Source organism: Scardinius erythrophthalmus, assembly GCF_964197995.2.
Source record: "Scardinius erythrophthalmus genome assembly, chromosome: 14".
NCBI lineage: Eukaryota > Metazoa > Chordata > Actinopteri > Cypriniformes > Leuciscidae > Scardinius > Scardinius erythrophthalmus.
The window spans coordinates 9,437,546-9,450,751 of record NC_138234.1 but is presented as its reverse complement, the minus strand read 5'-3'; the positions used below and the strand labels follow the sequence as shown (position 1 = coordinate 9,450,751).

Genomic DNA, 13,206 nt, shown 5'->3' with positions numbered 1-13,206 from the left:
CTGCATTCCTCAATCCTCAATCACTCTTTTGACTAGTAAACAATCACCCACCTTATCTTATCAACATCTTATCTGACAGAAGTAGAGCTGCTATTGTTCCAGTTGTGTATCGTGTTTTTCCTATCTGGGAGTTTTAATATTGAGTCATCAGTCATGAGACATTACAGCTCAGATGACACACATACAAAGACTAAAACACTGTAACAACTGCAAATGAGAAAATGGCATTCAAGTCGTTTAAATCTACTACTTTGACAAAATGTCTAGATTGTTAGTGTTGCTACTTGTTAGTTATAATCCGCATTAAACCATAAATATCACAACAGAAAACACATTGCATTTATTCTTAAAATAAAAAATAAAAAAAATAAAAATAAAAAAAATAAAAACAGGGTGTGTTCTTTATAAAACAAAGATGTGATATCTAGAATAGATCTTAGACATAACTTTTTTTTAAATGACTGCACAGCTTATCTGCAGGTTCACAGCTTGTGGATAAAGTCATGATGCATATGCAAAACAGCATTGTTATGACCGCTAGGGGTCAGCAGGAAAAGGAAGAAAAGTCTCTACCAGAGAGATGCAAAGAAAAAATATATATTATTTTTAAAAGGGTTTAGCGTCAGGGGCAGACAAGGCCAAAATAAAACAACCTTTTTTTTCTACAATTCCTAACACACACACACACACAAAATACCTCCCTAAACCAAAAACAAAGCAAAAATATATTGTTATTAAAGATATTCAAAATAAAATGTCGTCAAACCCCCTCCCTTAATTTGGCACAAAATACAAGTTCGTAGCAAACAAATGCCAAATCAAAATCCAAAATTGTTGTCAATCAGGCGTGGGTTAACAAGAATAATCACAGTTCCAAAATCACAATCACACTCACAATCTCTCTAGTACGACACTCTAAGCTAGACAAAACAACGACTCAAAGTAATAGCAAAACAGTCTACAATCAATCACACAATGGCACGATAATGGCAGAGGTCGAGTGTTTCGGCCGGCCTTTTTATCTGGATCAGCAACAAATGATCTCAAGAAACCGTCCACATGTAACACAAACATGCACATACACAGAGACAATATACACAAGACAGAATGGAATAAATGAACAAATGACTCAGGCTCATTTCAGTATGATTTTCCATATTTTACAGTGTGACTTGAGACCACCTTAGTTAAAGCAGTTAAACCATTGAATGGCAGAAGTTAAACTTGGTGTGGGCAGAAATGGAAAAACACTCTTCAACCGCGTGCTATTGAAACATCAAGATATATGAGCATGAACACACCACAAACCTCCGACACAAGCTCATGCAGAAGATGTTTGTCCATCAAACATATCAAACCAATCTCTAAACTAATGCAATTTTACAAAGTCCCATTAATTTGACCAAGTCCTGCTTATTATATTTTTTTGATTATGAGAAAGCTAAGTGTTTGTTTGTTGTTGTGTTTAGACTTTTTCTAATAGAAAACAAAATAGGTTTGAGGCTTTAAGAGTCAAACATGAAAATGTTCCAATGTGCCACTAGATTTAGATAGTTTGCTAGAAGTCATTGAATTACAAATCAAAGTCTTCAGGAGAGCGCTTCATTCGTCCATCCCTCAACGTCTCACTTCAAACCCCTCAGAGTCATCCTTCTGTATCTCTGCTGGGATTTTATGAAATTTCTTTCTTTCAGAATTCGTCAGAGGTGTAAAGAGTACCTGAAAACCCAACTTGAGTAAAAGTACAGATACCTTACAGTGAAAGTCTTAGAGTATCTGATTTTAAGAGTACTAATTTACTCATACTGAAATAGGCTCAAAGATGAACTAGTCCTCAACACCAAAGAGACATGCCAGTGAAAAACAAGAAACAGTTGATTTGTGAAGAGTCTTAGTAAAAAAGTCTCTTCAATATAATGGATAAATAAAATAATGTTAAGTAAAAAAGTCAAAGCTTACTGGCACTGGACGTCCTGGCTTCAGCCTCATCTCAGATATGAAACACGTGCGATTCAGCAACTACCCGCTAATGCACTCGCATTCATGTAAAGCAGACTTGTTGACAAGTTTGTGTAAGGACAAAATGCACAAGTTATAGTACCTTCAATGCATTGTAGATGGCGATATCACTTCATTACCTCAGCAATAAACTGCTGCAGAATAAGTTAGGTGCCACGCAAAATGTAACGAGTTATTGCATTACTTTTCAAATGTATTGGAGTAAAGAGTACATATACTTGTTCATAAAGGTACTCAAGTAGAAAGTAAAGGTGGCTAATATCTTTGATACTCAGTAAAACTACAAAGTAACCAAAAAGATACTTGAGGACAGTAACTAATTACATTTACTCCACTGGAATTTGTGCTGAATTCTCTTGCTACATGTGGTGATTCTGAATCCCAAAACTCAACCACATACTAAAGGTTCGTAGAGCAAGCTGGATCTGGTATTCAGAAAAAGGTTTTCGATCATCTACTCATGGCGACAGAAACGTACACCACATCATCCTCTTCCACGTGATCTTCCGCTTTTATTTTCTGTATAAAAAACAACAACAACAACAACAACAACAAAAATTATCTCCATTTTTTTGTACGGTATCTCACATTTTCGGACTTTTCCTATAAGAATTGCCCGCTTGTTTGTTTGTTTGTTTTTTTCACTGCGGTTTTTCTCACAAATGCAAGTTTATATCTCGCAATTCTGTAAAAAAAGTCTGAATTGCAAGATATAATCTCGCAATTGTGAGAAAAGAAAAGAAAAGAAAACACTTGTGAGACAGTATAATGGATCTGTGCGTCAGGTCTAAAAGTGACAGCAGCCTAATATACCTGATGCCAAGTATACCTGAATCACCACTGAAACCAAACACAGACACACAATATAAATTAGGAATAAATGATCTTACCGATTTATGTGCTTTACTTTTGTTGAATGTTGGCTCAGTGTAAGTGATCTCTTCTGTATAACAGTAATAATAGATTCATTAGAACAACAAAACTATATCTTTGCTAGCTGAGTTTACAGGGCAGTGAAGTTACACTATATTACAATACATTTATAACACTATATTAATCGTTCCATAAAAATAAACTATAGAGGGCATTATCTAGAAAATGTATGAGAATAACTGTGATTAAATGATAATTAGAGCTTGTTTACAATATTTACACTGTACATTTAAAGTATTATTTACTTGTTTAAAATGATAGGTTACACTTGCCTTCTTGATCAGTTTTTCTACATTTCTTGCAGATGAAGAAGATCATGACTATAAGAACAATCATCAGAGATCCAGCTGTAGAGATCAACACTATCAGAGACACTGGAGAGTGTGAAGAAGACTGTGTGTCTGGTGCTGTAATGATAAAGAAAGAAGTGAATGCGTCAGTCTGATCTTCAACAGAAGACAGAGATCAGGTCAGTAAACACACACATATATCATCAGAGCTGTGGTACCTGCACATGTGTGACAGAGTGTGTTGATGTCCAGATGTGTGGTCTGGTTGCTGATGGGATTGTTCAGCACACAGCTGTAGGTGTTTTTATCCTGATATTCCACCTCCAGAGGTAGAGAGAGACTGATGCTGAGATCACACACACTGATGCTGGACAATACACTGATTCCTGCGTACCAGGAGAGAGTCGCATCACACACATTCAACACTGATGAACACACCAGTGAACATGATGATGATGATGAAGAACAGTCTCTGCTGATGACAGGAACAGGCAGATGAGCTGAGAAACATGAGAGAATAAACAGAAATAGGTAAATCTAATCAACAATCTCATTTTCATTTCATTGTGTTGAGTGAGTGTTCATAACGTTTGTCATCTCAAACTATAAAATTTGTAACTTTTACAGAATGTAAAAAATAAAATAAGAATATGTAAAGAACAAATGATCCCTACTCACCATAGACAGAAACACTGAATGCTTTTGATGTCAGTTTCACTCCATTTAAATCTACTTGATAAACTCCAGCATGTTCAGTTGTGGTGTTTGTGATGGTCAGAGATCCAGTTTGATCGTCCAGCTTCAGTCTGTCTCTGAATCTCCCATCAGGAACATCATCATATGTGGAGGAGATTCCAGCAGCTCTACTGATTTGAGCTATCAGAGAGTTTTCAGCTCCATATTTCCACACTATCTCGTCTTCTTCATGTATTTCAGTAAGATTAGTGTTTAGAGTGACAGAATCTCCCTCCATCACTGACACTGAATCACCAAACACACCTGATGAACAAACATAAAATCAGATGTATCGCAGATTAAGGTTCTTGTTGTTAATAAGGCCTGAATTTAGCTGTAATTTGAACCCTTTAAATGTAAGATGTAGAACAGCAGCAGACACACATAAGAAAATTAAAAATGATTTAAATGAACAAACAGATAAATGTGATTGTGAACCAATAACTTAATCTTTATGGCTGTCGAGGATTTCCATTTTCATGTCATGATCAACAGTCATTTAAAACCCACAAAAAATACCTGCCATTTGAAAGCAACCGAGGATTACAAAGCCTCAAATAGTTTTATTTACATTCTTAAGAAATCTCCATTACTTTTCTGTGAGTTTTAATGTGAAATAGTCATGGAAAATTATTACAATTCTACACATTTCCAAGACTTTTAAAAATTTCTACCCAAACAGAGATCACGAAACGAGACCTGAATCCAAAGTAGATCTCACATTAATGTCTCATGAAAGCAGAGTAATTTGAACAGCTTATTGCTCTTGAACTGAAAACATGAAGCTGTTAAATGCTTTTATAACTTACCATTCAGACGCCAACAGCACAAACAGAACAAAACAAACACGGGAAACATTTTCTTTGTCTGTGTCTGAACTACGTACCAAAAACACTGTTAATCTGATGTGTGAATCTCAATCGTCCCCTGACAGACTTCGCCCCTCCTATAGTCACACACACACTCTCTGAACACATGATGTGTATAGTTACATGATATATAAAATATGGTTATATAAGTGTTATTTTGGCCCTCATTACGATTATAACTGTTTGATGACTTTAACTTAATGGCAGAAAACATACATTCCTAATTCTTTATCATTTTTGAAATGGCCTGGCTGTTTTTATCATGTAGAATCCCTCGGAAGAAGAAGAATATTGAGTGGATCTCCCTGAATTTAATCACAACAAAACTTATAGGTATAATAACTCGATTGTCAATTGTTTTGTTTGGCAAAACAAAAACGTTGAAAACCACACATTATCAGTTTTATATGTCACTATATATCGCTATAGCTATTCAGCAGTCAAACTGAAACCTGCTGTGGTTTGATTTCTTCAGAAATGTGTTTTGAAGTTTTAGACAAACATGTGCATGTAACTTGTAGGTGGAGATGTTCTTCCTGTCCTAGTAGTTATTAACTTCAGTCTGACTTCCTCTCGAGATAGAACTGATGTACAATTAAATAAAATACTCAAGCCAAACTTATGTTTGAAAAAGAAGTGTCACAGGTCAGAAGTCAAACAGGATTCTTACCCATAATGCATTATTGATAACATACACAGACTGATAGCTGATGATCTTACAGTTCATGGAACCTTCAACAATCGGTAAGATCTCACTCATACAGCATGTTTAAAATAGTTTAAAATAGTTAGGTAAAAAGTTTTTTTTTTTTTTTTTTTTGCTTATAATTTTGAGTGATAGATGTCATATTTAATTTATTTTTCACTGTGACATTTTTTTTTTCTATTGGGTTGACAGTGAAATGGGTTAGACGAATTGTGTATCTTGATAAAACAAATGAAAATAACAAATTAAATTGAACGGCTTATCTGTAGGCCAGCCTACTCACATCAGTACCAAAGTTTTGCTTTCATATAGGCGCCATTAATGCGGAAGAACCAGACGTTTTTATTTCACAGAATCTGCATTTAATTTTTTTGGACAAAAGGTGGTGAAAATGAAGCTTCTTTTTATTTTGCTGTCAGTACCTTTGTTTTGTCTTGACCAAGGTAAGACATTTATTTGTTACAATCTCTTTTACCGACGATAAAACGAACAAAGAACGCGACGCAGTTTCTTTTTTCTATCAGCTCTAATTGCTTTACATTCGATGGAAATGTATTTTATTAGGCTATTTTTATTTCTCTGGTGTGTGTGTGTGTGTGTGTGTGTGTGTGTGTGTGTGAGTGTGAGTGTGTGTGTGTGCTTGTTTATAGTAAAACATTTATTAGTCACAATCACTCTTTCGAACGATGAATTTTAGTTTCATTTTGTGTCAGCTGACTGAGCTCTAATCACTTTATATTCGAAAAATATTAATTATTTATTAATTATTGTTGTTTTAATTCGAGGATACATTTAGGTGAAATGTGTTTGTGATATATGTGATCACATATTTATTTTTCGACACATATCTGAGGTTGCTGGCACATAAAAAGAGCAAATTCATATCGTGAATGACAATGGGAAAACATTGAAAAGGGGTGGGACCTATACTTAGGTTAAAATGACGTGGAATAAAAAAAACATCTCATCCATCTTGCTGATATTTTTGTTGATATTGATATTATATTATAGCTTCTGTCAAATGCATACACATTAGCCTATTTGGCTCTTAATTTAGTTAAAATTAGCAATAAATTTATTTTCTGATGTATTCTTATATGTAGGGCACAAAAGGGGTAAAAGCACCTTAAAGAAAATGTTTGCAGAAAAAAGAATTATTTATTGAACATTGATGGAGCAACACATTTTGTGGTAAAATATATCATAAGTGGTTTGGCTTTGTTTTAAAAATCTTATAAATGTATGGGGTTGTGAGTGTAGAAGAAAATCCCATTCAGATACATATTGTTATATTTTCCACAACCATTCTCCTTTATAATTTTGACTTTTGTTGAGCACCATAACTATTTTCTTGTGATACGTGGATTCTCAGATTGCTGAAGAGTCTAATATTAATTAACTGAAAGTTATTTCAGTTTGAAAGACTAAGTTTATTGGTTTGAAAAGGTTGCCTAGTTTAAATAGCCTATACAATGGTTTGAAATTTGAAGGTCAGGATATACAGAGACAGTAGGCTGTTGCTAGGGTGTTGCTATGCAGTTGCTAAATGGTTGCTAGGGTGTTCTGGGTGACCTTCCATAATGTCCACATACAGTAGTCTTCTGTTCTCTTACGAGAGTTCTCTCGTACTGCGTTTGATAAAACGCTGCGGGAAAAGTCTCTTTTCACGAAATACTGAAGCAAAATTATCCTTAATTTTCATATTTGTAAAACGCATTGCGGCAGTGCACAGCCATGGCGAGACAGCTCGCTCACTCATTGGCTGTTCTGCGGCAACTGCATGAGCCTATCGAGCGAGGGCTGATGCAACATCAGACCAATGAGAGCGCTTCGCGCGCTCCTCGTCACATCCCGCCGAAACGGGTGTGGCCATCCCCTATAAAAGGAGCTCGAGTAGGCTGATTCAACTGATTTTCATCTCTTCAGCGAAGCTCACGCATCGCTGGATCACGGAGAAGCAAGCGTCGTCGAAGCAAGCTTTTCAGCGGGACGAGCCCTTGAAGCCGCTGGCCTTCGCCACCTTCTACTGCCGTACCTGCTGCGCTTTCCGGCGCTTCATATCCTTTATCTGCTCTGTTCTGTGTGTGTGTGTGCAGTGTTCCCCGAACACTCACCCCTAAAAGAGCCGCGTCTTTTTCAAGATGCCATCCTGTGGCTCGTGCCGAGCCCCGCTCACCGAGGGAGACCGCCACGTTATTTGCGTCTCCTGTCTGGGCGAAGATCACGCAGCGCTCGCGCTCGCTGACGGCGGCTGCCCTCACTGCGAGCTCTTGCCGATGGCGACTCTGCGGACTCGCCTGGCACAGTTCTCCGAGCCTGCGCCCCCCGCCGCGGTGCCGCGCCGTAAGAAGCGCCGCTCGCAGCGGGCCCCGGAACCCACCTCTTCCCGACAAAGCTCGCCGGCTCGCCCGTCAGCTTCACCGGCTTCCCCCGATGCACTTCCCGATGCACAGCGCCCGCAGTCTGCCGCCGCTTCATCTGAGGAAGTTGTTTCTGAAGTCGAGTCGGTCGATAAGGATTCCTGCTCTCTGCTAGCTTCAGGCAGTGAGGACTGGGCGAGCTCTGCGGATCTCACGCCTCCTGCCCGAAAGCCGTCGGCTAGAGCTAGCATCGAGAGGGAGCTCATGCGAGTACTCGCGTTGGCCGCGGCGAGCCTCGGCCTCGAGTGGTCTGCACCGGAACTCCCCTCGCGCACCCGGCTTGATGGTAGCTTCCTCCCTGGTGAGCGCACTTCTCCTGTGTCTAAGCCCGCTCCGTTTCTTCCTGAGCTTCATGAAGAAGTGGCGAAGGCCTGGAACGCTCCCTTTTCTGCACGAACACGTTCGTCTGTATCCCCAGCATTTTCCTCCCTGGATAATGCTCAGGACCGAGGCTACCTCACTCTGCCGCCGGTGGAACAGGCGATAGCAGCCCACCTTTGCCCGCCCTCTGCTGGACGGCGGACTAAGCCAGTGCTGCCGTCGAAAGCCTGCCGCATGACGTCGTCGCTGCTCGCGCGGATCTTCTCCGCCGCTGGGCAGGCGGCATCGGCTCTGCACACCATGGCCACGCTTCAGGTTTTCCAAGGCGATCTCCTCCGCAAACTGGACGAGATAGGACCTGAGGCTATCTGCATCGCGGACCTGAGAAGCGCGTCGGATCTTTCCCTCCGCGCTACCAAGGCTGCAGCACAAGCCATGGGACGCTGTATGGCTTCCGCTACCGTAGCCGAGAGGCATTTGTGGCTGACGCTCACGGAGATGGCTGATGCAGAGCGCAACGCGTTCCTCGACGCCCCGCTATCCTCCGCTGGCCTCTTTGGATCTTCTCTCTCCGAGTTCGTGGAGAGATTTTCCGAAGCCCAGAAAGCGTCACAGGCGTTCAAGCACTTCCTGCCGAAGCGCTCCAGTTCTGCAGCGGGCCGTGAGAAACAGGCCCCTCGGAGCTCACAGCCTCAGCCCCCGGCCGCCCCCTCACAGCGACAGCAGCGCAGCTCACGCCCTCGCTCTCGCTCTACCAGCCGCCGCCCCACTCACCGCGGGCCGCGACCAAGGGTTGTGTTGAAGCCGGAAGCCCCAAAGAAATCCTAGCACGCCTAGGAAAGCGCAGGTGTGTAAGCCCCGTTGCGACCGGGCCCTCACCAAAGCGCACCGCTGTCTCAGTCCCAGGAATTGCGACTGCTTCAGCGTTCTCAGCAGAGCACAAGCCCGCACAGCTGCCCGCTTGCCTGCACACAAAAGCCGTTTTTACGGCTACCCAGATAAATCCCGAAAAGAGTGTATTTTCTGGTGTCCCGGCCAAGGCCGATGGTGCTATAAATGTAGTGTTGATGCCCACTTCTCTGTGCCCATCCCTACACACAAGCACAGCCCTGCACACAGGGCCCGTACTCATAAGATCGACGCAGCTCGATCGCGCCCCAAACATAGTCAAAGTGCCCACTTCCCAGTGCCCACAAACGCTATGTCTGGCAAGCCACAGGCTCCCTGTAAAAACGGGACCTGTGCGCGCCCGCTCTGTTCAAGCAGACAGCGCGGCCAAAGCAGTAAACGTGCCCGGTCCCCGCCCACGTTCACTTGTAGGCTGCATGAGTCCCATGAGACCTTCTCAGACCTCCCTCGTTCAGATAAACACTGTAGCGGGGTCGAGGATGAGCGTTTTGCCCGCTGTATTACGCGCGCTCCCCGCCTCAAATGTCACAGGCGTAACGCCTATGCTAGCGCACCCCGAAGCGCCGCCATCGCACAGCGAACAGAGCGTGCTTCGCATCCAACCCCTAGCCGGCCATGCAGACGCATGGGCCGCGCTTCCAGGGGTTTCGGACTGGGTGCTAGACATTATAAAGAGAGGCTTCTCGCTACAGTTTTGTCGGCGCCCTCCACGCTTCACAGCGCGCGTCGAAACTTCGGTGAATTCAGAAGTAGCACACCTACTTCGCGCCGAAATATCAAAACTGTTGAGCAAAGGGGCGATACAACATGTATCCCAAGCTCAAAGCGAAGGGGGGCTATACAGCAGATACTTCCTAGTCCCCAAAAAGGACGGTGGTATCAGACCCATACTAGATCTAAGACGACTAAACAGAGCTTTAGTGAAACGCAGTTTCAAAATGCTCACGACCAGCAAAATCCTCGCGCACATTCGCCGAGAAGACTGGTTTATGTCGATAGATCTAAAGGACGCGTATTTCCAAATACAGATAGCGTCACGCCACAGGCGATTCTTGAGATTCGCCTTCGAGGGTCGGGCATACCAGTATACAGTCCTGCCATTCGGCTTGTCCCTGGCACCCCGTACATTTACGAAGTGCATGGACGCAGCGCTCGCTCCCCTCAGACTCAGGGGCATGCGAGTGCTGAACTATTTGGACGACTGGCTGATCATAGCTCAATCACGATCTCAACTCGTGGAGCACAGAACCATGTTACTCGATCACCTCGAGAATCTTGGTATCACGATCAATTGGACGAAGAGCTCCCTGAACCCCAGCCAAACTATATCGTTTCTGGGCATCGTTCTGGACTCTCGTTCTATGACGGCGCGGCTGTCGCAACAGCGCGCGCTGCGCATACAGCACGCAGCGAGGTCCTTCCGCTGCGGTGCGATTATCCCGCTCAAACGGTTTCAGAGGATGCTGGGCCTCATGGCCTCAGCATCATCAGTTCTCCAGCTGGGCCTGCTTCGCATGCGCCCTCTGCAGTTCTGGTTGAAAGCGCGAGTGCCACGCGGAGCGTGGGCACTCAGCCGATTGCGCCTCAAAGTCGATCAAGACTGCGCAGCAGCCCTGAGACCATGGGCGGCGGGCGATTGGTACCGTTCAGGTGTAAGCCTGGGGACTTCCTCGAGAGTGAAAGTGGTGTCTACGGACGCATCCACCTCGGGATGGGGAGCGCTGCTCGAGGGCAGGCCGTTCTTTGGCCTTTGGTCAGAACGAGAAAAGCTCCATCATATCAACTGCCTGGAAATGCTAGCAGTTCACAACGCGCTGACGCACTTTTGTCCCCACATCAAGGACCAACACGTCGTAGTCCGCTCGGACAACACGGCCGTGGTGTCCTACATAAATCGCCAGGGCGGTCTCGGATCCAGTTCCCTTTACAGGCTGGCCGAGCGCCTCCTAATATGGGCTCAGCGCAACCTGAGCTCGCTGAGAGCGGTGCATGTGCCCGGGACACTCAACCTGGGTCCAGACAGGCTGTCCAGGAACAATGTTCCCACGGGCGAATGGTCTCTACACCCACAAACAGTCCGGCTGTTGTGGCAGAGATTCGGCAGGGCGGAGGTGGACCTATTCGCGTCCCCAGAAAACGCTCATTGCCCCGTGTTCTTTTCAAAGAACGACAGCGCGCTGTCCCACAAGTGGCCGCACTGCCCGCTATACGCGTTTCCCCCAGTCTCCCTCCTACCTCAGGTGCTGGAGCGAGTCAGGGAAGTGAAATGCCCAGTACTTCTTATAGCACCGTTCTGGGACAACCAAGCCTGGTTTCCAGTCCTGATGCAGTTAGCAGACTCCGCTCCATGGCCAGTGCCATTGAGGAGAGATCTCCTCTCGCAGGCCAGGGGCTCGATTTGGCACCCACACCCAGAGCTGTGGTCCCTTCATGCGTGGACACTCAACGGTTACCCGTTAGTCTCACGGATGGAGTGCTGAACACCATCACTCAGGCTAGAGCGCCTTCCACCAGGCGGCTTTATGCCTCGAAGTGGTCGGTTTTCTCCAGCTGGTGTACAGCTCGGGGCCTGTCACCCCTCGATTGTGAGGTGACGGAGGTTCTCTCCTTCCTACAAGAGCTGTTGGACAAGGGCAGATCCCCTTCCACGCTCAAAGTCTATGTGGCGGCTATCGCGGCGTGCTCGACAGCAACGCCAGGCCAGTCACTGGGAAGGAACGATTTAGTCATCCGCTTCCTCAGGGGAGCTAGGAGGCTGAATCCCTCCAGACCTCCCTCAGTCCCGGTGTGGGACCTTTCTACGGTCTTGGCAGCCATGAAAGGTCCCCCCTTTGAGCCTATCCAATCTGTCAGTCTCAAACATCTGTCTTTCAAAACGGTGTTTTTGATGGCCCTCGCTTCGGTGAAGCGCATAGGCGATCTGCACGCGCTCTCTGTGAGCCCAACGTGCTTGGAGTTTGGGCCCAATGACTCCAAAGTCATACTCAAACCTAAGCACGGCTATGTGCCGAAATCCCTCAACACTCCGTTTAGGGCTCAGGTTATTTCCCTGTCTGCCCTGCCGGGATCAAACGAGGAAGGGGACTCGAGCTGTCTTTGCCCCGTTAGGGCTTTAAGAGCTTATGTGTCCCGCTCCGCTGCTTTCAGGCAGACGGAGCAGCTCTTTGTCTCGTTCAGTGGACGTTCCAAGGGAACGGCTGTTTCGAAACAGAGCCTGTCCAGGTGGGTGGTTGACGCCATAACAATGGCTTATACTACCAAGGGCCTTCAGTGCCCGTTGGGCATTAGAGCGCATTCCACGAGAGGCGTTGCCTCATCGTGGGCCTGGTCTAGCGGGATTTCCTTACAGGAAATATGTACGGCGGCGGGCTGGGCCTCGCCGTCTACATTCATAAGGTTCTACAACCTAGAGGTTCCCGCCTTGCAGGCCAGGTTGCTTTCGGTTTAGCCGAATCAGCTGTCTACCTCGGCACTGATATCGCAGACGCACAGCGCCGCCGAAGTTTTCTGGCCCATGTTTTTCCCACATTAGCCAGGCTCCCTCCTGCCTATGTGATGTTATATCGCGTCTAGAACGCACCTATTTGGGCGAAAGTGTGTAAGTCCCACATTTCCCACATCAGCCAGGCTCTCCCTGCCTATGTGACGTTGTATTGCGCTTAAAGGCGCATCCATTTGGGCGAAATTACGTAAGACCCACATCTCCCACATCAGCCAGGTTTTTCCCCTGCCTATGTGGCGCTGTTTCGCGCCTAAGGGCGCATATATCTGGGCAAATTTGCGTAAGACCCACATTTCCCACATTAGCCAGGCCTTCCCCTGCCTATGTGATGTTATATCGCGTCTTAGGACGCAGCTATCTGAGGGTGGTTGTCCCCCCCCCCCCCCTCCAGACTCTCTGAGTCTACCGGGTGATTATGCACTGTATACCTGGACTAGCTTCCAGTGGTCGGTGTTTTCTCATCCCAGCACGCACGGCGTCTTACAAGTGGTTCCCGCAGCGT

At 45.2% G+C, this 13,206-nt stretch overlaps 1 protein-coding gene across 1 annotated transcript; it reads right to left on the bottom strand.

Annotated features, from left to right (window-relative positions):
- Nucleotides 1-582: 582 nt before the first annotated feature.
- Nucleotides 583-4,888, bottom strand: LOC308701948 (SLAM family member 5-like). Its single transcript, XM_081384437.1, has 6 exons — nucleotides 4,787-4,888; nucleotides 3,921-4,241; nucleotides 3,461-3,742; nucleotides 3,225-3,359; nucleotides 2,910-2,962; nucleotides 583-2,538 (listed from the first exon to the last, which is right to left on the bottom strand). The coding sequence occupies exons 1-6, from the start codon at nucleotides 4,833-4,835 to the stop codon at nucleotides 2,470-2,472; spliced, it is 909 nt and encodes a 302-aa protein (XP_081240563.1). The 5' UTR covers nucleotides 4,836-4,888; the 3' UTR covers nucleotides 583-2,469.
- Nucleotides 4,889-13,206: the final 8,318 nt, after the last annotated feature.